General features: G+C 45.7%; 1 protein-coding gene across 5 annotated transcripts in view; it reads right to left on the bottom strand.

Moving 5' to 3' along the window:
• Window positions 1–25,194, bottom strand: part of LOC143025564 (uncharacterized) — a 444,744-nt gene that overhangs the window by 98,290 nt on the left and 321,260 nt on the right. Inside the window, exon 1 of one of the 5 annotated variants that reach the window (XM_076185441.1) lies at window positions 19,704–19,735. The exons of the other annotated variants lie outside the window; for them this stretch is intronic. Coding sequence (XP_076041556.1) covers window positions 19,704–19,720 — 17 coding nt within the window. The 5' untranslated portion in view covers window positions 19,721–19,735. Of the gene's footprint in view, window positions 1–19,703; window positions 19,736–25,194 lie in introns of those variants that run through there. 5 annotated transcript variants of the gene reach the window in all.

Genomic DNA, 25,194 nt, shown 5'->3' with positions numbered 1-25,194 from the left:
GTCCCTAATGACAGAAGCGCAGGTTATTGCGAACGGACACAAACTCTGTTGATCCCACAATCATCAAGAGGATACTAGATAACTCCAAGGAGGAAGAGGCTAACATACGAATGAAGGAGACTACAAGTGACCATAAGGCCTACACTAGACAGTTCCATGTCCATTACCACCTATCAACCCGACATATCATTAACAAACAAACAAATGAATAAACACATGAAGAAGACCTACAAAGCAACACAGAGAACACTGACATTCTACACATATTATACTCTCTCTTTCTCTCGCAGGCTAGACTAGCTAGTCCACGTGGTCCTTGACACGCTGGTCCAGTTGACTGAGAAAACTGGCCCATGCGCGGCTCTGTATTTAGCAACACCTGAGGGTAAATGGGGGGGGGGGGGTGTCTTGGTCTTATACACAGTTACACACACACACACAGTTACACACACCGGAAGACTTCAACGCCACGATGAAATGTCCAAACCTGAATCTTAATCGGTTCCAAGGCCGTCGCTTCCTCTCCATTCACCGTTTCTGGCGCCAACCCCCACGCCAACCCCAACCCCCACCCCAGACGGGGTCCCGGAGTCTGGGTAAGGCGCGAAGAGAAACGAGATTTAAAGCCAATCTTACTGAATTCCAGCATCTAACTGCTGCCATGCATTTCCATTCAGCTGAAAGTAACCATCTACGATGAGAACGAGTTAAATCTTCATCTAAAATTGTCCAATTTGAATTCGATGTAATTGGTCCAAAGAAGAGAAATTTAGGCTTAAGAAAGGAATAGGCAAGAATTGGTTTACCAATAGTAGCTAACGGATGGAATTGACTTAAACTATGTAGTGAGGACTGAAACTATCGGTTGTTTTAAGAGAAGCCGAGATAACTTTATGGATAGGGATGACAGGTGGTAAGGGACATGGAGCTGCCTAGTGTGGGCCTTAAGGTCTCTTGTTGTCTCCTCCAGTCTTATGTTCTCTCAAACCTTTACCGATGAATTCTTTCGGTGCGTTTTCGTTAGTCATTTGTTTGACCTATCGTCAGACGATTTTAATCAGGTGAGAAGCCCCACCCACCCACGCCGGGGTAGCTGAGACTATACATAGATGCCACACACACACACACACACACACACATGTACACTACAGAAGTGGACGACATTTATTAGTCATATATCTTAACTTGCCCAGGTGCCATCTTTCCTTTTTTTTTTTTTTTATGCAAAAACATCTTGGTGGCGTTCCTCCTGTGACGCTCAACGGAAATGACGACTGGTTCATGTGCTACGACTCTTTACTGAAATCTCTATTAGGTTGCTCGTCTATCTGCATATTTATTCCTTCTTTCATTCCATGTTCTGCCATTTCTTTCATCTTCGTACAGGACTGCAGACATATTCAGTCCTTCTTTTATTCCATGTTCTGCCATTTCTTTCATCTTCGCACCGGACTGCTGAAATATTCAGCCCTTTCATTCCATATTCTGCCACTTCTTTCATCTTCGTACAGGACTGCTGAAGTATTCGTTCCTTCTTTCATTTAATCTTCTGCCATTTCTTTCAGGTTCGCACAGGACTGCTGAAATACCCATTCCTTCTTTCATTTCATGTTCTGTCATCTTTTTCATCTTCAAACATGACTGAAGAGAAACATATATTACACACATATTTGCAATCAGAGTATTATCCCAGAGCTTAATAACGTTTTGGGCACAAGGATAACGTTAGATATATATATATATATATATATATATATATATATATATATATATATATATATATATATATACATATTTATATATATATATATATATAACTTATCAAGTTCTCTCCCTTGTTTGTTCTTTCCTGCTATCCCTGCCTTACAACTGTCACTAAGGTCGTCATATTATTTATATATATATATATATATATATATATATATATATATATATATATATATATATATATATATTTATATGCGCGCGCGCGTGTGTGTGTGTGTGTGAATATGCATACATGCACATCCGTAATTACCAACCTGAGACCACATGGACGCGAAGCTATTTTAAATCGGCACTGCGAGACCAGAGGCACCAGGCACTTGAGACACTTCCCCCTACTCTCCCTGCTCCCCCGTACTCCTCTTCAACCCACCCGTAACATCTTTGTGGAGGTGGAGGTTGTTGTTATTTGACATCGCGCCGGCTGGGTACCTGCGGACGATAACTTCCACGATGGGTGGAGTTCGGCGTCTCGGCGGGTCTCTGTGACGTCATGTCGCTCGACACGCGACGGCCGTTTACAAGAAATGCACAGGAAGCGTCCTGTAACATACACCGTTACAAAAACAATACATATTAACCTTTCCACCTTATTCGTATTTTTGGCAACGACTGTCCAGGTTTTGTTCGTTCTGCCTGTGACCTGTAAGTCGTTCTAGAAGATCTGGTGACTCACCCAGTCAGAGTAGATCAAGATGTGGTATGTCTAACGAGAGTACTCTTCTACCTTCCTCTTAATATAGGCCTGAGCAAACCAACAACAATCAAAAGAACTGGTGACATATTACTCCCTATTCTGACGAACCCTATCGGAGATTTCCCTGACCAATCTTGGTGATAATGAGTCTTCGATATATTCAGATACATATTAAGGTATATCTATGGTATCTACCTAAAGTATCTATCATTCCAGTATCCATGTAATTAACAATAACATTTTAACAAGGTCACTGAGTCTATAGATTTAACTTATGCCCAGTAAATATACATGCAATGATAATAATAATGACAACAGCGACTGTTCTTCAAACCAACGACGACCACCATCGCTACCACCACCACTAACACCACCACCTTCAAAAACCAAGTTAATCGCGCTTTATCACCGGAAGCAATACCGATCTCTCATACCGGAAGACCGAGCTCGCATCGTTCTGTCGAGCAAATAAGTCTTGACACCTTGAAGTCGTTATCAGTAAAAAGTGTTATGTGGGGAAGGAAGTCGAGTTCATTAAGAAACATGTGGGGAGGGCAGGACGCAAGATACACACAAAGACCCAAAGATACACACATACACACACACACACACACACATTACATCCATCTTCAAGAGTACTTATGACCTAACTTTACGGGAAGAATTAAAATGATTCCTCCTTTCTTCTCCATTCGTTCCTCTAAGATGACCTTTGTTCGACTACTCCCTAAGCCTTCCATACCGTTTAGAAGTCCCTCCCCGTACTACTTTTGCAAACTTTCACTAGCATATACTAGAGCAGGGTTCTTAAGAAATTGGCTGCGACCCTTACAAATTACTTTGATAGAGTTGAGACCCACTCCGCCAGCAATTAAACGTTTCTGACAATCATTACTAACACATTTCCCAGTCTCCGTGTACCGGCTCCTTTGTCTATGTACAATATGTATGTATATATGTATGTATGTATGTATGCATGTACACATGTAAGCTCGTATGGAGTTGCAGAATCTCGCAATCCCTCAAAATTACTTCGCGACGCCTCTGGAGATCGGGACCCCGATTTTGAGAACCTCTGTTAACTAGAGGACCGAGGCAATGAACTACCGAACAAAGACGCAAATTTTCGTCTTCGCGTTGTTTACATTACTCATGACCCCGTGGGGTCGAAGTCCGCTTATCGAAGTGCGCAAGAGGAACAAGTGTCGGGTTACACTTCGGTAACTCGAACAGTCCACGTAGAACCCTGTGGCTCCTTGACAGTCGAAGTCTTGTACGCAAACAATACAGACAAGCCAGCTTGACCTTTAATATAAGCACTCAAGAGGTGAGAGGCTATCTTGAGTAGTTTCCCTGAAACAAATTCCCCCACATAAATAACTTCTCGATGTAAATACAAGCCTTGTGAACGTCTTTGTTGCCGTTATCGAATGTTGATGATTGTTTATTCCTTCTGGTTATCGCCCCAATCGAATTTAATCAGTTCTGGAGGACGGAGTACACAAACTCCAAACCACATCGGAGTACATACGGACTTCGGGGTGGAAAGAAAAGTGACCGTTATTTTAACCCCAGATAATCCCCGAGCTCAGCAGAAGACTAAGCCTCCCTTCATTCCGGAAGTAGGCTCTCAAATAAATAAAGAAACAAACCAGAACGAAATTTCGAAAAAATGCCGTTGGGCTCTTGGTCCGAAGACAGGAACTCCGCCGGAACCTCGGATCATTAGTCCTCGTCTAACAGCCTTCAGGAAGACGAAGAAGAAGGAAAAAGAAGAGGATGAAGAGGAGGAACAGAAGGAACAGGGAGAGAAGGAAGAGGAAGAAAAGGAGGGATAGGAGGAAGAGGAAGAAAAGGAGGGATAGGAGGAAAAGGAAGAGGAGGGATAAGATGAAGAGAAGGAAAAGGAAAACGTGGAAGAAAAGGAGGGTAAGAAGGAAGAGGATGAAGAGGATGAAGAGGAGGAGGAGGAGGAGGAGGAAGAGAATGACGAAGATGAGAAGGAGGAGGAGGAAGGAGAGGATGAAGATGAAGAGAAGGAAAAGAAAGAGCAGAAACAGGAGAAGGAACAGAAAAAGGAGAAAGAGGAGGACGAATAGGAGGAAGAGGAGGACGAGGAGGAGGAAGAAGCTAGCTTCTGATACTACACAGTACTCGGGGCAGTCTCTAAGGTCCCTGTTTGGATTACTGACAGAAACGCCGCAAAACACGTCAACTATGTGTTTACTCTCTCTCTCCGGGTGAGAGGGGACGAGGGTGAGGGTGGGAGGGGAGTGAGAGTGAGGGGAGAAGGGGGGAAGGGGGAAGGGGGAGAAGAGGGGAAAGTTATCTAAGGAAAAGTTCTTCTTCTCCTGGCTCATTTCGAGAAAACTGACCGATAACACCATGTGCACTTATGTGACGCTATTGGCGCATCTTGGAAATCAAATTTCGGCGCGATCCCCCCCCCCCACGGGGCTCAACGCTCCCTTCTCAACTCCCGTTAGCAGAGCTCGAACATATCTAGAAACATCACACAATACTGACCACGCTGGTGGTGTAATAGGAAGCGTGATGCTCTTACATTCCTTTACTTGTGTGTTCGAATCCCGCACTCCTCTTCGATTCCCAGCAGTGAGTGACTGTTTCCTAATGTCCCAACAGTCCCTAAAACGCATAATAGGGCAAAGATGACGGCTTCGGCCACAGCTACACAGCGCCTCCTGGCGTGGGCGCCTCACCTTCATTGTGGGGTAATGGGTGTTGAGATCACCATGAAGGAAAGGAAGCCCTGGTGGTCCTCTCCTCCGGAAGGCGAAATGTCAATGTCGGCGATTACCGTCTCTCTTGAGGCTTCCACTTGCCGAATGGATGGAGCGTGGAGCGAGACTGGAAGAGTGGAGCTGGAGGTGGAAGTGGAGTTGGTGGAATAGAAAGACGGGAGAAAGAAGTGGTAGAGCAGGAGGGCTGGAGGAGGGAGAGGAAAAGAATATGGCGAGGAAGATGTGGAAGAACAGGGGGAGGAGAGGTTCAAGAAGAAAAGTAGTAGTAGAAGTAGTTGGGGAAAGTGAAAGTGGTGGAGTAGGAGGACTGGAGGAGGAAGAGGAAAGGAAGATGGGAAACAAGAAGAGGAAGACCAGGGAGGAGGAGAGGTTGAAGAAGAAAAGGAGTAGTAGTAGTAGTAGTAGTAGTAGTAGTAGTAGTAGTAGTAGTAGTAGGAGGAGGAGGAGTTACATGGAGGACAAACGAAAAACAAGAGACCTCTTGATCCTTCCATGGTTATTTCAATACCTTCTTATTTTTAATAGGGAGGAGGAGGAGGAGGTGGAAGAGGCGAACAAGGAGGAGGAGAGAGGAAGAGGAGGAGAGAGGAAGAGGAGGAGAAGGAAAGAGGAGGAGGAGGAGGTGGAAGAGGCGAACGAGGAGGAGGAGAGAGGAAGAGGAGGAGAAGGAAAGAGGAGAAATAGAAGGGAAGAGGAGGAGAAGGAGAGAGAAGGAGAATGGAGGAGGAAAGAAGAAAGAGAAAGAGGAGGAGAGAGGAAGAGAAGGAGGAGAGAGGAGAAGGAGAATAGAGGAGGAGGAGGAAAGAAGAAAGAGAAAGAGGAGGAGACAGGAGGAGAAGGAGGAAAGAGAAGGAGAATGGAGGAGGAGAAAAGAAAGAAGAAAGAGAAAGAGGATAGGGAAATGGAAATGGTAATGGAAAGAGAGAGAGAGAGAGAGAGAGAGAGAGAGAGAGAGAGAGAGAGAGGGGGATGAGAGAGAAAGGATCTGAGCCACAAGAAGATAGGTGACGAATGTATACATACTGAAACTCGATTCTTCACACCAAACTCCTTAAACCACAATCCACTACCTCCCCTTCCTCCTCCTCTTCCACCACCTCTTCCCTTCCCTTCCACTCCTCCATATGGTGGTCAGATCGTTGGTGAAACACCTTTGTTGCAACAGTGAACAACCTCGCACGTGATACGAATATTCAGGTCAGCTGATGCAACCGTGGTCGTGAGGTTCATGCAGTCTTTATTCTAATTTAATTCTATCTTATCTTTATTTATCTATTTATTCACTTCTTACTTTATCCTTTTCTTCTTAAGGTGCGTGTCAAGAAAACAAGAAGTAGGTGTACAGCAAAATCATGATCTACGTATATATGCACACATAGCTGTCTCCGTAAGACTATTTATACTGCTTGTGCATTTGTGGTTGCTTGCCTATTTACGCTGGACAGCTCTGAGCAACTGTCTGGCTATTCTGCGTGTATGTGCATGCGTGCATGTGTGTGTGTGTGTGTTTGTGTGTAGGTATGGGTGTGTCTGTGTGTGTGAGTGTCTGTGTGAGTGTGTGTGTGTGTATGTGGAGTGTGTGTGTGTTTGTGTGTATGTGGATTGTGTGTGTTTGTGGGGTGTGTGTGTTTGTGGAGCGTGTCTGTGTCTATCTGTGAGTGTGTCTGCGTGTGTGTGTGTGTCTATGGAGTGTGCGTGTCTGTGGAGCGTGTCTGTGTCTGTATGTGAGTGTGCCTGTGTGTGTGTGTGTGTGTGTGTGTGTGTGTGTGTGTTTATGTAGTGTGTGTGTGTGTGTGTGTGTGTGTGTGTGTGTGTGTGTGTGTGTGTGTGTGTGTGTGTGTGTGTGTTTATGTAGTGTGTGTGTGTGTGTGTGTGTGTGTGTGTGTGTGTGTGTGTGTGTGTGTGTGTGTGTGTGTGTGTGTGTGTGTGTGTGTGGAGTGTGTGTGTGTGGAGTGTGTGTGTGTTTGTCTGTGTGTATGTGTGAGTGTGTGTATCTGTGTGTAAGTGGAGTGTGTTTGTATGTGGAGTGTGTGTGTCTCTGGAGCGTGTGTATGAGTGTGTATCTGTGTGTATGTGGAGTGTATTTGTATGTCTGTGGTGCGTGTCTGTGTCTGTATGTATGTGTGTGTGTGTGTGTGTGTGTGTGTGTGTGTGTGTGTGTGTGTGTGTGTGTGTGTGTTTGTGTGAGAGAGTGTGTGTCTGTGTGTATGTGGAGTGTGTTTGTGTGTCTGTGGAGCGTGTCTGTGTCTGTATGAGTGTGTGTGTGTGTGTGTGTGTGTGTGTGTGTGTGTGTGTGTGTGTGTGTCTGCGCGAGCGCGCGCGTGTGTGTGTGTGTGTGTGTGTGTGTGTGTGTGTGTGTGTGTGTTTTTGTGTGTGTGTTTGTGTGTGATTAACCACCATGGTCTTGGATCACGTGTTTGACTCTTGATAGACAGCTATTTCCCTTTCGGGAGAGCTCAGAGTTCATTTATATATGACCGATCTATGGATAATGCTGTGATCTTAAACGCACACACAACCCCAACTCCCTGCCCACGAGTTGGAGTAACGACTCGCAACGCAGATACTGAAATTATTTCAGCCCTGGGCGGGATTAGAATCCAGACCGCCATAGTGGTGGCCGCGAACGCTACCACTGCACCATGAGTCGTGTGAGCGTCTGTGTGTGTATGTGTATGTGTGTGCGTGTGTGTACGTGTGTATGTGTGTGTAGGAGTGTGTGTGTGTGTGTGTGTGTGTGTGTGTGTGTGTGTGTGTGTGTGTGTGTGTGTGTGTGTGTGTGTGTGAGAGAGAGAGAGAGAGAGAGAGAGAGAGAGAGAGAGAGAGAGAGAGAGAGAGAGAGAGAGAGAGAAGAGAGAGAGAGAGAGAGAGAGAGAGAGAGAGAGAGAGAGAGAGAGAGAGAGAGAGAGAGAGAGAGAGAGAGAGAGAGAGAGAGAGAGAGAGAGACTGTTTCATTGTACGAGTGCAATCCAACGATTGTACAGTACATACAATGGGGGTGGGGGGTGGGGGTGGGTGGGCACACGGTGATCTGGGCCAAACGTCATCATGAGCTCTGCGGGGGAGGTGGCGGTGGTGGGGGTGCAGTCACCGACAGGGTCAGACCAAGAGCAATGGAGGACCGGCTTGACCCGACGGCCGACCAGCCGGCCGACTAGTGAAGGGTGATGCAGCGGAGAGCAGATCCAGCTGCTCCAAGGACAGCTGCTACCACCACCAACCAGCAGCGACCCCCACCACCGTCCCCCCACCCCCGTCCCTTGGCAACACAGCGTTCTGGTCTCTGGCCAGCCAGCATCACTCAAGCAACTGCGTATGCATGTGCAAACTTATAAATACACATACGATACGTTACGAGGAAGGGTAGAGAGGTCGTGAGGAGGTGGAAGTGGAGAGGGAGGGGGAGGAAAGAGAGGAGGAGAGAGGATAGAGGAGGAGTGGTGATCGTCGTGGTAGTGGTGTTAGTAGAAGATGAGGTATAGCACTGGGGGACGAGAATGAGGAGGAAGAGGAGGAAGAGGACAAGGAAGAGGGGGGGGGAGGAAAAAAGAGAGGAGTACGAGCAGGGGAGGAGAAGGAGGAGGAGGAAGGTGACGAAGGATTACGAGCAGAAGGAAAAGGAGGAGGAGGAGGAGGAGGAGGAGGAGGGTGACGAGGGATTACGAGGAAGAGGAGGAGAAGAAGGAGGAAGAGAAGGATTGTGACGAAGGATTACGAGGAGGAAAAGGAGGAGGAGGAGGAGGTTGTTAATATGGAGATTGTAGGCACAATGTACAGTATGGGTAGTTAAAGGGAGCAAAATGGGGTCATGGCACGGGACAGAGATGCGACGACCTGCATACAGGATTATGGGAATGACTAAGGTGGTTTGAAGTTAAAGGCTAACCTTTCCTATGAGAGAGAGAGAGAGAGAGAGAGAGAGAGAGAGAGAGAGAGAGAGAGAGAGAGAGAGAGAGAGAGAGAGAGAGAGAGAGAGAGAGAGAGAGAGAGAGAGAGAGAGAGAGAGAGAGAGAGAGAGAGAGAGAGAGAGAGAGAGAATGAGAGAGAGCGGGGTTGGATGAAGACACATGAGCTTGGGAGGAAAGGTGGGAGGAAGCGAGACAGTGATGCAATTGAATTAGAAGAAAACAAAAAATGAGAAGAAAAAAAACAGTGATGATAAATGTACAGCAGGAAAAACCTGTCGAAAAATAAAGAAGTTTCGATAATAAGCTGAAGAGGCTTGCGAAGATTACAGAGCTCAAGTCGACAATAAGAAGAGATGCTGGCAAAAGTAACACCGTTAGAGACGACGCGAAGAAAGAGAGTCGTCGTCGTAAAATAGTGAAAGAGAATTGTAGTCACGGTGTGGATGAGATGGCGAATTAGAAAAGAAAATAGACAAGACTTCTGTTAGTCTCAAAAAGAGAGAGAGAGAGAGAGAGAGAGAGAGAGAGAGAGAGAGAGAGAGAGAGAGAGAGAGAGAGAGAGAGAGAGAGAGAGAGAGAGAGAGAGAGAGCGGGGTGCTCAAAGGGGAGAGGAAAGGGGTAGAAGACTGAAGTAAGACGAAAAATGGAGTGAATGAAAAAGATTCAAAGGAAGGAATACACACACACACACGCATATATATATATATATATATATATATATATATATATATATATATGTTCAAGTATGAAAGACAAATGAGTGGAAGGTTGGTGCGCTAAAAACAGAGAACAGTTGGAGTTTTATTCACTGATGTTTCGTCCTTACCAGGACATTCTCAAAGTACACATAGTCTCAGAAAATGAACAGCTTGTGTACTTCATCCTTGCCATGTTCCTCTCCCTCCATGTACCTCCATACCCTCATCCGTTCTCAATACTTCTCAGGTGACTCCGACCATGCCGTTTCCCCCTCCGTTCTCAATCGTCCTCTTGACCTCCTTGATGATTAAAGTGCTTGAGGCTCCTGCTAATTTTATAAACCCATCCCTATGGTTGATGCAGGGATGGGAAGTGATGTATATATATATGTGTGTGTGTGTGTGTGTGTGTGTGTGTGTGTGTGTGTGTGTGTGTGTGTGTATGTGTGTACAATTTGTTCCGCAGATTGCTAATGAGACTTAACAAAAAAAAATATATATATGTTCTTTATTTTTTATATATTTGTATGTACAAGAAAATTCGCGTCTCTTGAAATACTACGAAGAAATCTAGTTTGGCAGAACTTCGGACTAAAATTCTCAAAAGACGTTTCGTTCCTCCTTATTCGATTTATTTCTCTGCATAAACAATACTTTTCACAATAAAGTAAAAACTAAGCAGAAAACTAGAACCAGTACTCGACCGCACACATCATATCATCACGAAGAAATGTCGTGGGATCTTTGCACGTTAGTGTCATCAACAGGGACAAAAGGCGAACTGTCGCCATCAAATTCCGGCTCTTCCCAAATTATCCTTCTCCCTCATCGTATAAACATACATGTACGCACGCATACGTGTACATAAACATACACGCACACAGAGTGAATGAGAGGGAGAGAGAGAGAGAGAGAGAGAGAGAGAGAGAGAGAGAGAGAGAGAGAGAGAGAGAGAGAGAGGAGAGAGAGAGAGGAGAGAGAGAGAGGAGAGAGAGAGGAGAGAGAGAGGAGAGAGAGGAAGAGAGATCTAGTTTCTATTAATATATGCAAAAAGAAAACGAGGAAAATTCATGTCTAAAAGTTCAAGTTTCCAAAGAGGCCAACAAACAAAACAAAAACGGGTTGTCAAGGAAAGAGGCGCACACTCGTAATACACACCAATAACATAGAATTCGGCCTGGAAGTACACATACCGAAGGTTCTTCTCCTCTTCTCTTTCTCTTTCACTCTCTTTCTACTTTTCTCTCTCTCTCTCTCTCTCTCACACACACACACACACACAAACACACACACACACGAACATAAAAATAAAACCCTCAAGGCAACGATTATAAAGAAGAAAACAAGGAAAATCCTGACAAAATGTTTAGTTTCCCATAGAGGTCAACAGACAAATGCACTGAGCTGTCAAGGAAAGAGAACGAGTTCTTCACACACACACACACACACACACACACACACACACACACACACACACACACTCACAGACACACACATACACACACACACACGTACACACGCACACACATACACACACGCACACCTACCTTTTCCTTTCACATAGTCACAAAAACCCTGAAAATCTCGATTTCAGTTATTGGTTTTATAAAATCCGAACCCCGACAAAGAATAATCCTTTTGCATTACATGGCATTCCAACCTCTTCAGTTCGATGCCACAGACAAAGAAATTCGTTCCGGATAACGCCAGACTCTTCGGTTCAGTTTTATGGAGGGCCAGAAACTCGAAGATGTCTCGACTCGAAAGGGTCCTTCATGCAGTAAGACCTCACCCTTCAGCTGAATAGAATGACCTGGCGCTCGCCATAGGGGAGGGACTCTGCATGCCCAGGGGAGGGAGGGAAGGAGGGAGGGAGGGAGGGAGAGGGAGGGAGAGAGAGAGAGAGAGAGAGAGAGAGAGAGAGAGAGAGAGAGAGAGAGAGAGAGAGAGAGAGAGAGAGAGAGAGAGAGAGAGAGAGAGAGAGAGAGAGAGAGAGAGAGAGAGAGAGAGTGGGGGAGAAAGAAGAGGATGGTTAAGGACGAGGAAGAGGAGGAGGAAGAGGAAGGACAATACTATCACTTGACAGGGGATCTCAAAAGCGACGTCTTTGGGACACCACAATGTCCAGAATGGCACTCCTCCTCCTCCTCCTCCAGCAGGTACGAAGCAAGTTCTGACCGACGACGCGAAGACCGGACGACCCGACCGCGTTTGAGCCGGTCGTCGTTGTCGTCGTCGTCGACGTTGTCGTCAGGACTGACTCCGTCTCGTACACGAGTCGTGGAGGCGCGGTTACCAATAGCCGGACAAAAACGCGCCAGACTCCTTTCGTGTGTGTGTGTGTGTGTGTGTGTGTGTGTGCGCGCGCGTACGAGTGTTTGTACGAGTGTTTGTATACATGAGCACATACCTAGCATACGTTTGCACGCATGCCTTGCCAATGATTACGTAAATTTGTCAACAGAAGTTTCAGGCAATGTGCCGACGTAGTACATACAAACATGAACCAAAATACAATATAAGACGACCTTTTGATCCATCGTGAGGCATGGGGAAGAATCGAAGTAAATGGGAATTAGCATGTAATTGATATCCCATGAAGATTGTTACTAAAACGCTTAACACATTATCATCCCATCCCATGTGGACCTTCGTGGAGTGCCAATGTACACCATTACACCATGGAATAAATATAAATCCCCACATTTTTCATTCAAAGTGTTTAGGAGGAAGTGACAAATCTCCGTGAAAAGTCTACGGATGTGACATGCCAGGAGCGCAAGACAGACCAACCAACCCCTACCGCAACCTCTACCTTCCCCGTTCACACACACCACACATACACACACACACACACACACACACACACACACACACACGTGACGTCAGGGAAGAACTCAGCATGTCAGCTAGCGAAACCTCTTCTCGGAATGCAAGTCAAATCAGTGAAGCATAATGAAGACAGGCACATCAGTGAAGGTACAAAGTGAAGATAGGCACATGATGTGCCTAGGAGACACGATCACAGTACAGCATACTAGAGCCTCCGGGCTGTATCACCACACGCGCTGCTCCCGATGAAGATTAGCCCGACACGAACAGAACTGTTACGCAACAGAGAACACATAAGGCGTTTGTTTCCAACGAAACACTTACTCTCTCTTCATCCTTCTAAACACACACACACACACACACACACACACACACACGACTACAGTGATCAGAATGAATTGGACATGTATTGATTTTTTCTTGTGAAACAAGTTATAAACCCTTTAATGATTTTACTAATGTTTATCCTTGACAAAATACTGTGACTATGACTTCTTCATTCCCATATAATATATATGTGTGTGTGTGTGTGTGTGTGTGTGTGTGTGTGTCTGTGTGTGCGTGTGTATACACATACACTGAATGGTTCCCAGTGAACATATTAACATATTTTCAACCACAAATCACTTTTAATTCCATGGGATCGCAGTCGAGACTGAGAAGAGCTCGAAGGAAGTATGCGTTGGAAATTGAAACGTGGTCGAGCAGAGGACTCAAACTCAGCTCGGACGTGACAAAGCGTCAGTGACTTAGCCCATTACGCTATCAAGATAGCGTAATATGCTAAGTCTCGATGAACCTTTACCCCTTCATATCCTAATTCACCCCCTCAGATGCATAAAGTTGTCTTTTTAATTTGAGGAAAATTTACCATTATATACGTCATCATATTCTAGGGGTTAAAACTATAACAACAGAATCTCCAAAGAAGGAATATGTTAACAAAGAAATTGCAAGAAAGGAACAAGAACATCAAAAATACTTGAAGGAGGAGGTCCGAGGTCAAAGTGGTGCTCCAGAGCGCCAAGGAACCAACCACAAAACATCGCAAGAGTTCCTTGTGGTGTATCACACCACATACCCATGTACCTCTTCAACACTGTGACGTACTTATGAAGTTCGTTCTGGGAGGAGGGGAGGGGAGGGGAGGGGAGGGGGACTTACGGGCGGGATTCGGCACCTCACCTACTTTCAAAATGAAGTTCGTCCTCTTGCTTCGCTTGTCTTCAGCAAGAACAAAAGCCCTAAGTGTCACCCTGTTGAAACTGCTAATAACGAGCATATGATCTCATCTTCACTATAATTACCACTAATGATCTGTATACTAACTAGCCACTGACTAGCATCTACGATTACTCATAGTCAGCATTGTAGGCGCTCAGAAGCGTAACAATGACTGGTAAGCCGCGACGGTTGTGCCCTTTAGGTAAGGATCCTACGCCAGGAGGCGCTGATCAGCTGCGACCGAAGTTGTTTTCTTTGCCATATGTCCTTCGACTGTTGGGACAAGAAACAGTCGCTGCTGGGAATCGGAGGGGAATGCGGGACTCGAACCCGCGAATAGGATGATGTGAAACTAACACTTGTACATTAGTTTTGTCTACTACCAAGCGATTTTATTCAGGAAAAGAAGACCACTTTTACAGCGAAAGGGCTTAACATCTCTAGAATGGAGACAAAAGAGAGCAAGCGAGGGAGAGGAAGGGCTGGTGACAGGGAGGAGAGGGAGGAGAGCGGGGGAGCTGATGTAGGGCTTAGGTGACTTGGGTTCAAGTCTATGCAAGCCATGAAGAGGCTGGGCCGCCCACAAGACAACCTGCACCTGGGAATGATGATGGAGGGACGAAGACTGTCTATGCGCGTGAGTGAGGGAGTGAGTGAGATAGGGAGGGAGAGAGGGAGTGAGGAAGTGAGTAAGAAAGGGAGTGAGGAAATGAATAAGGGAGGAAGTGAATGTAGGAGAGAGGGAGAGAGGGAGGAATGAAGACAGTGAGAGAGGAAGGGAAGGTGGAGGGTGGGAGGGAGAGAGGAGTGAGGGAGTGAGTGAGGGAGGGAGAGAGGGTGGAGGGAGGGAGAGAGGGTGGAGTGAGTGAGGGAGTGAGGTCGCACGTGAGTTGACAAAGACCACAATAAATATCCACCACATCCTCTCCCTCTCCCTCCCCCCCTCTCTCTCTCCCTCGTCCTCTCTATCTCTCTCTCTCACCTTTCCGACGCCCTGGCAACAGGGTCCCCGGCATTTGCGCACACTGAGCCGGGCAGTGGGTACAATCGTTGTTGGCAACGTAATTTCGTGTTTTCGTTCTACCTCAGGCGTGAGCAATGGATTATGATTGATTATAAGTACGCGCGCGCGCGAGTGTGTGTGTGTGTGTGTGTGTGTGTGTGTGTGTGTGTGTGTGTGTGTGTGTGTGTGTGTGTGTGTGTGTGTGTGTGTGTGTGTGTGTGTGTGTGTGTGTGTCTGCGCATCTAGCTGAACACGTACACAACCATGCGTGCTTGAACGCGCGTACGCGCTCGTTTCTGCCTCGAGTCGAGGGTAAGAGGGGGTTTACACGGTGTAACGGTTCGTCGAACGCGGTTCGACAGACACATGTTTAAAGTGATGTGTGAACGGGGTATTTGGTTGTCGAACAACGTGTTCGACAACCAAATATCCCGTTCACACAACACTTTAAACACGTGTCTGTCGAACCGCGTTCGACGAACCGTATTGTAAACCCCCTCTAAGAGCAGACACCAGTTCGATCGCACTGCGCGTTTGGACGCGGCACAAGCTAAACTCTTCCAAATCTGTAGAAACCTTTACGCAAGATTTCTTGAGCGAGTACAGTAGAGGACACAAGTCTTGGCACCCAGTAAGAAAAAAAAAAAAATGACGTATAATCCCTTGTCACAAACAATGATAATTATAATAACAAATAGGATGAAACAAATAGATAATTAAAATCTTATAATTACTCATCGCAAATCAACCCATCTATCCTGCTTTCCCATTGCCTACCGTATCACTGATTAACGCTGTGTCCAATATGTATAGTAGAAAAAAATCACCCATATATGGTAACGAACCATTGAAGAATTAATATCACCAACTGTGCACTTAGCCCAGCGCATGACAACACTGCCACGTGAGCGAAACAGATGGCGAAGTGCAACAGACAGTCAGTCATGCACGATCAGCTGTTGCATAATTATTACCAAAAACGTCTCCGACACAAGTGAAGCCCCGCCCCGCCCCGCCCCCTTCCTCCTTTCGATCTACATCGCTTTCCTCATTGGTAGAGAAAATGCGCGCGCACACACACACACACACACACACACACACACACACACACACACACACACACACTGTATATTGTCAGTGTATCACAATTAACTCAATAAACCGATTAAAACAAAACAAAAATTTATCTATACATTCTCTTTTCCTCTCACGCACGTTCATTCACGCACACACACAATCAATGGTACCTAGAAGTGTAATTACACACACACCTAGAACTGATTACATAATATACCCTTACGTACCGAATGACATATACTACTGCCAGTCGCCGCCAGTCTAATTCATTCATCTGCAGGAGGAGCGAGAGAACCTCTGGACCCTATGGCCCCGTTCTGCCTCAAGGTCTTCCTCCCGCTGACTAAAACCGCCTAGTGAGGCTCTGGAACACCCATGTGGACTAAAACGTATCCCGGGCGTTGCCCCCCCCCCCCCAGCCTTAGCTGCAGAAGGCGTCCCCGAGAAACGAGATGGAGCGCCGTAAGAGACGACTTCGGCGTCAACGCGCGGAATGTCGAGAGACATGGTATGGTCTCGGCTAGCGGGTTCTCACCCGGCGTGCAGAATTGTTTGCTTCATTCATTTGTCTGCCTTTTTACTTACTTATCTATCCATTTTCTTTAATCATTTCTTTATTCACTTATTTTTCTATCTATTTGTTTATGTGTTTGCTTATTAATTTTATATATTTATTCGTGTATCCACCTACTCATTATTCATCTATCCATCCATCTATTCACCCATGAATCTATTTGTCAATCATTTATCACTTACCTATTTCTTCATCTATTCATCCATTTATTGAGCTATTTATTCATTTATTTCTTCTATATCTCTCTGGTTTCGATCAATAACAGAAGGTTTTGTTTCACTAACGGATGCACAATACACAACCGAGTCTTGATCGATCCAAACCGGATCTTCTCCCGAGTCCGTCCTGACCTAAAGATGGATTCGTTGCGTCATCAGCCACGGACTATCGGTGCGGCGAGGGAAATGGTACCAGCCTCCTACCTCCGTAGTTACAGACTGCTATCATTCAACCACGAAAATACAAGAGGGTACCCACACAACATACATACATATATATATGTGTGTGTGTGTGTGTGTGTGTGTGTGTGTGTGTGTGTGTGTGTGTGTGTGTGTGTGTGTGTGTGTGTGTGTGTGTGTAGGCCTGTAACCAATGGATACAGTGGACGGTGTAGTCAAATGCCTGTAAAGGGTCATACTTGAAGGGCACTTAGGAAGGCCTTCTTCTTGGAAGCGTCGCCACCCCAGGGCACAACCTCAAACCCTACCAATACGCCCTCCATTCACTCCCTCCCTCCCCTCACCTCCCCTCACCTCCCCTCCCGCCTCCTCTCCCTCCCTCCCGCCTTCACTCCCTCCTTAGCCCTGTCACCTGAACAGTTCACTCCAACTCTCTCTCCCAAGCACGCGCGCACACACACACACACACACACACACACACACACACACACACACACACACACACGGTGAACAAATATATCCATTATTCGAAACACATGGACTATGTGGTAAAATGTTGATTATAACTTTCAACAACGGGATGTTGTGTTACTGATGGATAGTCAAACCTACGAGGCTTGACTCATACTGAGGGACTGAAAATAGTCTATACCCAAGCTGGAGGAAAGAAGGGAGAGAGGGGCGAGGCGATAAATTTCCCTGGTTTTAGCAAGATCAGAATCACATTTGTGTTGTGCCACACTTCAGATATTTTATTTTAGTTAATGCCAAACGATTATATTCAGCTTAGCGGAGGGGAGGGGAAGAGAGGGTACTAAGGGGGCTATCACACTGGGTGTTTCTTCCTCCGACATCCTTCATTCAACCTCCAATTGAATAACTAGAATAGGACTTCGCTTCTCTAGACTTCCCTAAGAACATTTTAGTCTAACATTCGTATAGGCTGACAATCTCTTAGTTCATCATTCAACTTTGCTATATATATATATATATATATATATATATATATATATATACATATATATATATATATATATCTATATATATATATATATGACGGAAAGATGATTTGATATTTGAAGGTTTGGAAATAAAATATTGTAACCCAAGTCGTTTTTACTCAAACGAAATCACTGTCGACACTGGTGAAGCCCGTGGGAGCCCATTGTGATACCGCCTTTAGAGCGTGAAAGGTTTAACTCTTAATCCTAACCCGTCTATGCCAATGGTACACATAATGAATATTATTCTATATCTTACGCCAGAGGGTTTTATTTGGATAAGGGGGGGGCGGGGGGCTTAGTGACCACTCTATGTCGATTTCCATCCGGGGGGGAGAGGGGGAAGAGGGGGGGAAGAAATAAGAGCACCTGAGGTGACCTCTATTCCCGCTTCTTTATCGCAACCTAACCTTATTTGGGTTCTCGTGGCAACCCGAGAAAGCCTCGAGTGTGGTTGGTTGGTTTCTGCCGGGAGTCTGATCGAGTTTTGTATGTGTCCCTATTACCTTTCCCTCCTCTCTCTCTCTCTGTCTGTCTGTCTCCTTCGCTCACGTACACACTCTGTCATGTCGACTTAAAACGTTATAGGTGGTCAGGAGCCTACGCCAGGAGGCGCTGAGTAACTTTGCCCTATTATGCGCTTTATAGACTATTGGGGGGGGGGCAGGTAAGAGTCACTGCTGGGGGAATCGGAAAGGAGTGCGGGATTCGAACGCACAAGTAAGCCAATGCGAGACCAGCAGGCTTCCGATGACACGAGGCATATTCTTCTCCTGATAAATGTCATCATTTTTACATTGGGCAATTACACGCCATTACGACAACCTGCAGTTAAAGTTGATTACCACCAACTTCGGAAAGGTTAGTAAACAAGGTCTTCGTCGAATTCCAGCTCCATTAGAGATAACAAGCGCCCATTCAGTCTTGCTATCTCCCCTCCTCTCTCTCTCTCTCTCTCTTTCTCTCTCTCTCTCTTTCTCTCTCTCACACACGCATTTCCTTTCATTCTTATATTCTATCACAGTTATGACATGCAAACATGTGTGCAAGCATGTGTGTGTGTGTGTGTGTGTGTGTGTGTGTGTGTGTGTGTGTGTGTGTGTGTGTGTGAGTGTGCGTGTGTGTGTGCTGTGCGTGCGCATGTCTGTTCACTAAATCGCCATTCCTACCTGTCTGATTTTAACCAGAACAAAATATATAAATCCCATCACCGCTCAGGCTTTCTTCTGGCTTTCCGGAAGCTGCAAAAACCGAGCAACAAGGAGCAGCAAGGAGGCACGAGGTTGGCAAGCCTGGCTCTAGGGAGACAACAAGAGATTGGTAACCCTGAACTTGACCTGGCAGATGTCAACCTCAACTCTCAACCTGCTTCGTCCGTCGTCGTTGTCAATCTCGTGCAACCCGATTGCGGGACTCTAACCGCACTATGGACAGCGGCCAACAGCAGCTTGAAGTGGAATCCCAAATCACTTTCTTATGATTTGTTATATAAGAACATGAGAATGAAAGAGACTGCAAGAGACCATAAGGACTACTCTAGACAGCTCCATGTCCATTACCAACTTTCATCGATGTTGATACATTCTAATTATCTTGTTTACCCAAGGAAGTTGCGTCTTTGCGAAAAAAGAGTTAATACTGGGTCGATTATTTTTCTTTGTCGAATATTGGATCTCTTGATTGTGTGTACCGCCTGGTCATTTTATTCACACGTATGAAAGTCTATCTCATCATTTTAACCATCTGTTTTTTATAATTAATTTACCGTCTAAAAAGTGTCATTTTCTTCAGTCGTCCTGTGTGTATCCGTGCGTAGGGTTCCCAGGGCGTAGCCGGACACATCAAACACTATGTCACATTTTCTTCACTTTATTTCCTTGATTTTAACAGTCTTATTACACCTTAACATCACCACTAACAGTATTCAAGTACGTCACCGACCCGCTCCCTCGGGCCGTGCGTTTGGTTTTTGTTCAAAAATAAGCTGACGCATACAATCGGTCGGTTGCCGACGATGGTGCTTACATGATTATTAACGGGAGCCTACAGTTTCTTACAACCTAATTCTTATGTTTACGTATAGGTACATCTCTAAACTTATTATATATGTGTATCCAAAGGGGAGAAGCTCGTTGTTATGTTGTTTTTCGTAATTGCCATGCCTGGCGGTGGACTGCGTTAGTGTGTGTGTGTGTGTGTGTTGCCTGTTTGTCGCGAAGCTAGGGTTTGCTGGGTCAGCGAAATGTGTATTTTACTGGACCTCGTGATGCTGAGTCGGCGTTTGATGCTTGTGGTGGACAGTGAGTGAGGAAGTGGGTTATATGACTGGGGTTATATTACTCGTCTTGTATGAGGCGTATACACTGTGGCGGCACTCTAGGCTAGCATGTTACTTGGTTCGAGTAAAAACGACTTCGGTTACAATATTCTAGACTTTCCCCTAAGAACATCTCAATAATGTTCCTAACATTCATATTTTAGGTTTAACTTCTCGTAGTTCGTCATTTAGCTTCTCACTATATGACGCACGAGTAATTTGACATTTGAAAAAAAAAAAACAGAAGTCGTTTCTACTCAAACGAAGTAGGAAAACCAAGTAGCATGCTAGTGAGAAATGCTTAGTGTGTCGCCACCTTTACGCGTGTATTGTATTTTATCCCTAAGAAATTTAGACACAACAAAAAAGGGCGAACGAGCGAAATATGCACTAAGACTCGTCGTCTCACACGTATCGACTTTTCGCCGTACACGGCACGACGTCGTATTCTCAAATAACCACGGGTGTCTACGGACGCTTTCACACGTGGTCGTGACGTGTGAAGGCGTCTATAGACACCCATGGTTATTTGAGAGCACGACGTCGTGCCGTGGATGGCGCACGGCGAAAAATCGATACGTGCTTAATGAACCTGAGAGCACTGAGTATACCAATGAGATCTGAATTTGGCGACTGTCCGTCAGTTTTTGGGGCTTCAAGTTCGACGCTGAGATGTCACAGAAGGATGGAATGGGTTTCTCACTATTGTTTCACGAGACCAAATTTGGACCTTTATTCTACTTTGTGTCAGGATTATTCTGTTGCTGGTCAGGAGGGACACATGTACACACAGGCGCGCGCGCACACACACACACTGGAGAAGGGGAGAGGTAAAGTGAAGGAGGAGGAGGAGGAGAAGGACGAGGGAAGGAGATGGAGGAAGATGATCAGGAGGAGAAGGAAGACGAAGAATCGGAAAGCAAACTTGAAAAAAAAAATGAAAAGTACAAAGAAAAGAGAAAACAGAAAAAATCAAAGGTAGTCTAGGAAGAAGAAAAAATATACACGAAAGATATGATGGAAAACAAAAGGAAACAATACACATTCAAAATGTTTTATGAAACTGATACAGCATACAATGTGGACATATTGAAGGAGGAGGAGGAGGAGCTAAGCCTAGCGACATAACACATGACGGAGGCAAGGCGAAATGGACGATGAAACGGAAGGGGGAAGAGAGGAAGAAGAGGTATAGAATGAAAAAAAAATGAAGTAAAAATAGTGGGAGACATAAAACATACGGTAAACGGCTAAAAAAAAAGAGGAGAAGTAGAAGAAAGAGAAGAGGATAGAAAAGATGATAGAGAAGAAGAAGAGGAGGAAGAAACGAAAGAAGACGACGAAGAAGAAGAGACGAAAGAAGAGGCAGAAGACGACGACGAAGAAGAAGGAGAAACGAAAGAAAAAGAGGAAGGAGAAAACAACACCAACAAAAGTACCAGGGTGAAGGTGACAGGCGGGCGCGCGCGCGCGCGTCGAGGGGAGCGCCGCACCAGAAAGGGCACCGAGAGGACATCGCGAAGGCGTAGCGGCCGCTGCAGACGGGGAGGAGGAAGAGTAGCAGTAGTAGTAGTAATACCAGGCAAAGAAGGAGGAGGAGGAGGAGGAGGAGGAGTAGCAGCAGCAGTAGTAATACTAGGAGGAGGAGGAGGAAGAGTACAGATGGTGGTGGTGGTGGTAGTAGTAGTAGTAGTAGTAGAATACCAGGAAAAGGAGGGGGAGGAGCAGTAGCAGCAACAGCAGTGGTAATACTAGAAAGAGGAGGAGGGTGGAGGGGAGGAGGAAGAGGTTGGAGGAGGAAGAAGAGGAAGAAGAGGGTGGAAGAGGAGAAGGAAGATGAAGGGTCTCATGCGGCGATGGCAACAAGAATTCTCTTTCGCAGAATCGACTTGAACAGCAATGCCACTGTGTGTTTGTTTGTGTGTGTGTGTGTGTGTGTGTGTGTGTGTGTGTGTGTGTGTGTGTGTGTGTGTGTGTGTGTTTGTGTGTGTGTGTGTACGTATGCATGCTCGCTCATTTGTATGTATATGTGTGCAGGCACAGCATTAGACTGGAGACCCCGTGACGCACTCCGCACGTGCCTTAGCCTCGCGCCTTTCTCGTGGCTTCACCCACCGAAGACGCGTGTGCGAACAAGACACATTTCGTTAACCAGTGCCACATCGATACACTTAACCCTGATCCCATCCTAAGTTAACCAAACCTTCCACCAGACGAGTTAACCTCATAGCAAACTGCTTTTACCTACGTGGTGTCCCTTAACGAAGTCATCTGCTATTTCAACTACGGCATTCAATGAACGATTTAGTTAATGTTAACGGAATTCTCCTCTTAGCATGCCTGCCGCCAGGCGATTTTATTAATTTCCGTGGCACTCCTCTCTCACAAAGGTCTCAACGATGATCGTTCAATGCTCAACGATGATCCTGAAACGATTGTCTAGAGCGCTAATTCTTGTCATTCCGTCTCCAGCGGCAGTCGCTCAAAGCCAAATATCCCCTTTTCAAAAACAAAGAAATAATGTTCTAGACAATCGTTAACGATTATGATTGAGCCATGAACGATCATCGTTGAGCGATAATCGCACCGAACAAAACGTACTTTAATCACGAACTCCATCCTTCTCTAGACCTACCTGGTGTTTGTGCTCTACTCCAAATACTTTTATTAATAAAGCTGAAGATTTCCGGAGCGAGCGCTCTCCCCGTCTCTTGCACAAAAGGGCTCTTCATGGCTGCTGCTGCCGCCGCCGCTGCATCTCAAAGAATTCTCGAAATAATACCGAGATAGACGCCCATGATGCGAGGAACGCCAACGACTCGTAACATGCACGCGGCGTCATGCATCCTCCTCCTCCTCCTCCTCTTTCTTCCCCTCTTCTTTACGCATTCTTCTTCTCTTCTTTCTACATCGCTCCTACTACATCATCTCCCCTCTCTCATTCTCCTCCTCTTTCTCCTTTCACATCGCTCCTACTTCATCTCCTCTCTTTCATTCTCTTCCTCTTCCTTCTTTCCCCTTTTATTCATGTGTTCTTCTCTTCCTTCCACATGTCTCCAATTTCATCTCCCCTCTTTTCTCCTCCTCCTCCTCCTCTTCTTCTTTCTTCACCTCTGCATCCCCCTCTTCCTTCCCCATCTGTCTCTCCTACTTCATCTCCCCTCTTTCCTTCCCTCGACTCTCCTTCTCCTCCTCCTCCTCCTCCTCCACCTCTTTGTTCTTATCCCCTCTTCCTCATCCAGTCTTCTTCATTTCTTCCTCCCCATCTCTCGCACCTACTTCATCTCCCCTCCACTCTCCCCCTCCTCTTTCACCCCCCCTCTTTCTCCTTCTCCTCCCTCCTCCGCTCCCCCCTACCCACTCCAGCAGCCGCAAGTCTCCCCCGCACGCCCTCAGGTACAAATGGCTTCCTCAGCATTCAGAGTAATACGCAAACCAAGTAACGAAGGCAGCGGAGGAGTCAGAATAAACATAAAAAAATATATATTTATTTGTTTGTTTTTCGTCTTAATGAAGGAAGAACCCAAATTCGGCCATATGGTGCCTCCGAGGTACGTGTGTGTGTGTGTGTGTGTGTGTGTGTGTGTGTGTGTGTGTGTGTGTGTGTGTGTGTACGTACCTGTATGAAGGAGATGTGTCCTTTACACATTGTAACGTACTATATCTCACTCCCCTACAATTGTAATGATTTTTTTTGTGTGTGGAGAGGCCTGAATTATATATATATATATATATATATATATATATATATATATATATATATATATATATATATTTTTTTTTAGAGAGAGAGAGAGAGAGAGAGAGAGAGAGAGAGAGAGAGAGAGAGAGAGAGAGAGAGAGAGAGAGAGAGAGAGAGAGAGGCCTGAACTGTGACGACTTAATGCTTTACAAGATTAAGCTTTTCACTACAACAATCATGTTTCATCTTTTATTGTAGTTACTGCTGCGAGGCAGGCCTCGTTCATGTGTTGCATTTCATAAAAAAAACGTAATTTATAATATACAATAAATTGTAGGCCTGAGCGCATGTGTAACATTATAGAACTTGTGTGAATAATTTACATTGCATATTGGACTTGCTTGTCTGTGATTTCAATTAACTTTATAAAAAAAAAGTGCAGGGATATTTCTACCACGCTACCTACACGTTAATAAAATAGCTAGGCGGCATGCAGGGTGAAAGGAAAAGTACCACCCAATATGTAAGGCGGGAGTGAACCAAAGGAATCTGCGCGGCGTAGTTCCAAACGGCACAAAACCACAACTCAAGAACAACTGTCTTAGATTTCAAGAACTCCTTGTTCCCTCTCTCTTCCCCTCACCCGACCTCCAGCTATCGCCATCTCATGGATAAATGCGCATTTAATGTAGTCATCTGGTAGTTACCGTCCTCGCCTCGCATTTCCAGATCCGCGGAATTTCATAGTGTAAGACTCTGCCCTTGGGTGTTCTCCAGGATCTCCCCCCCCCCCGTCCCCCGTGCCTGCCCTTCCAACACTCGAATGGAGAGGATTCCTGCATGTAAGGGCGAATATGTCATAACGAATGCACGGAATGGTCGTCTTATCACACATGTACTATCGCTTCAGGATATGTTAAGATGCAAAGAAGGTACACACATACATACATACACACACACGCGTGCGCGCGCGCGCGTACATGCACACACAAACGAATACTAAACCCTAGCCTACCACTTTGCTATCGTGGAGATTTCTGTGCAAGATCGTATATGCATAGCGTGAAGGCTCAAGGCACCGGGTATGCTTCTTCCCCCTTCTCCCACTAACTCTTCCTGCCACCCACCCACAGCCTCTAGAGGGGACCGTGAGAGGTGGAGGGGGGGGAAGTAAAGAAGAGGGAATCTTGATGAAGCCGAGATGTGTTTCGTAATATGCTGGGGAAACTGACGAATACTTGCACGCACATAGACACA

This window comes from Oratosquilla oratoria, chromosome 5 (assembly GCF_046742065.1).
Source record: "Oratosquilla oratoria isolate Oo_2021 chromosome 5, ASM4674206v1, whole genome shotgun sequence".
In the NCBI taxonomy this organism is placed as follows: domain Eukaryota; kingdom Metazoa; phylum Arthropoda; class Malacostraca; order Stomatopoda; family Squillidae; genus Oratosquilla; species Oratosquilla oratoria.
Note: the sequence above shows the minus strand (reverse complement) of the source record. Positions and strands in the feature narration are given on the sequence as shown.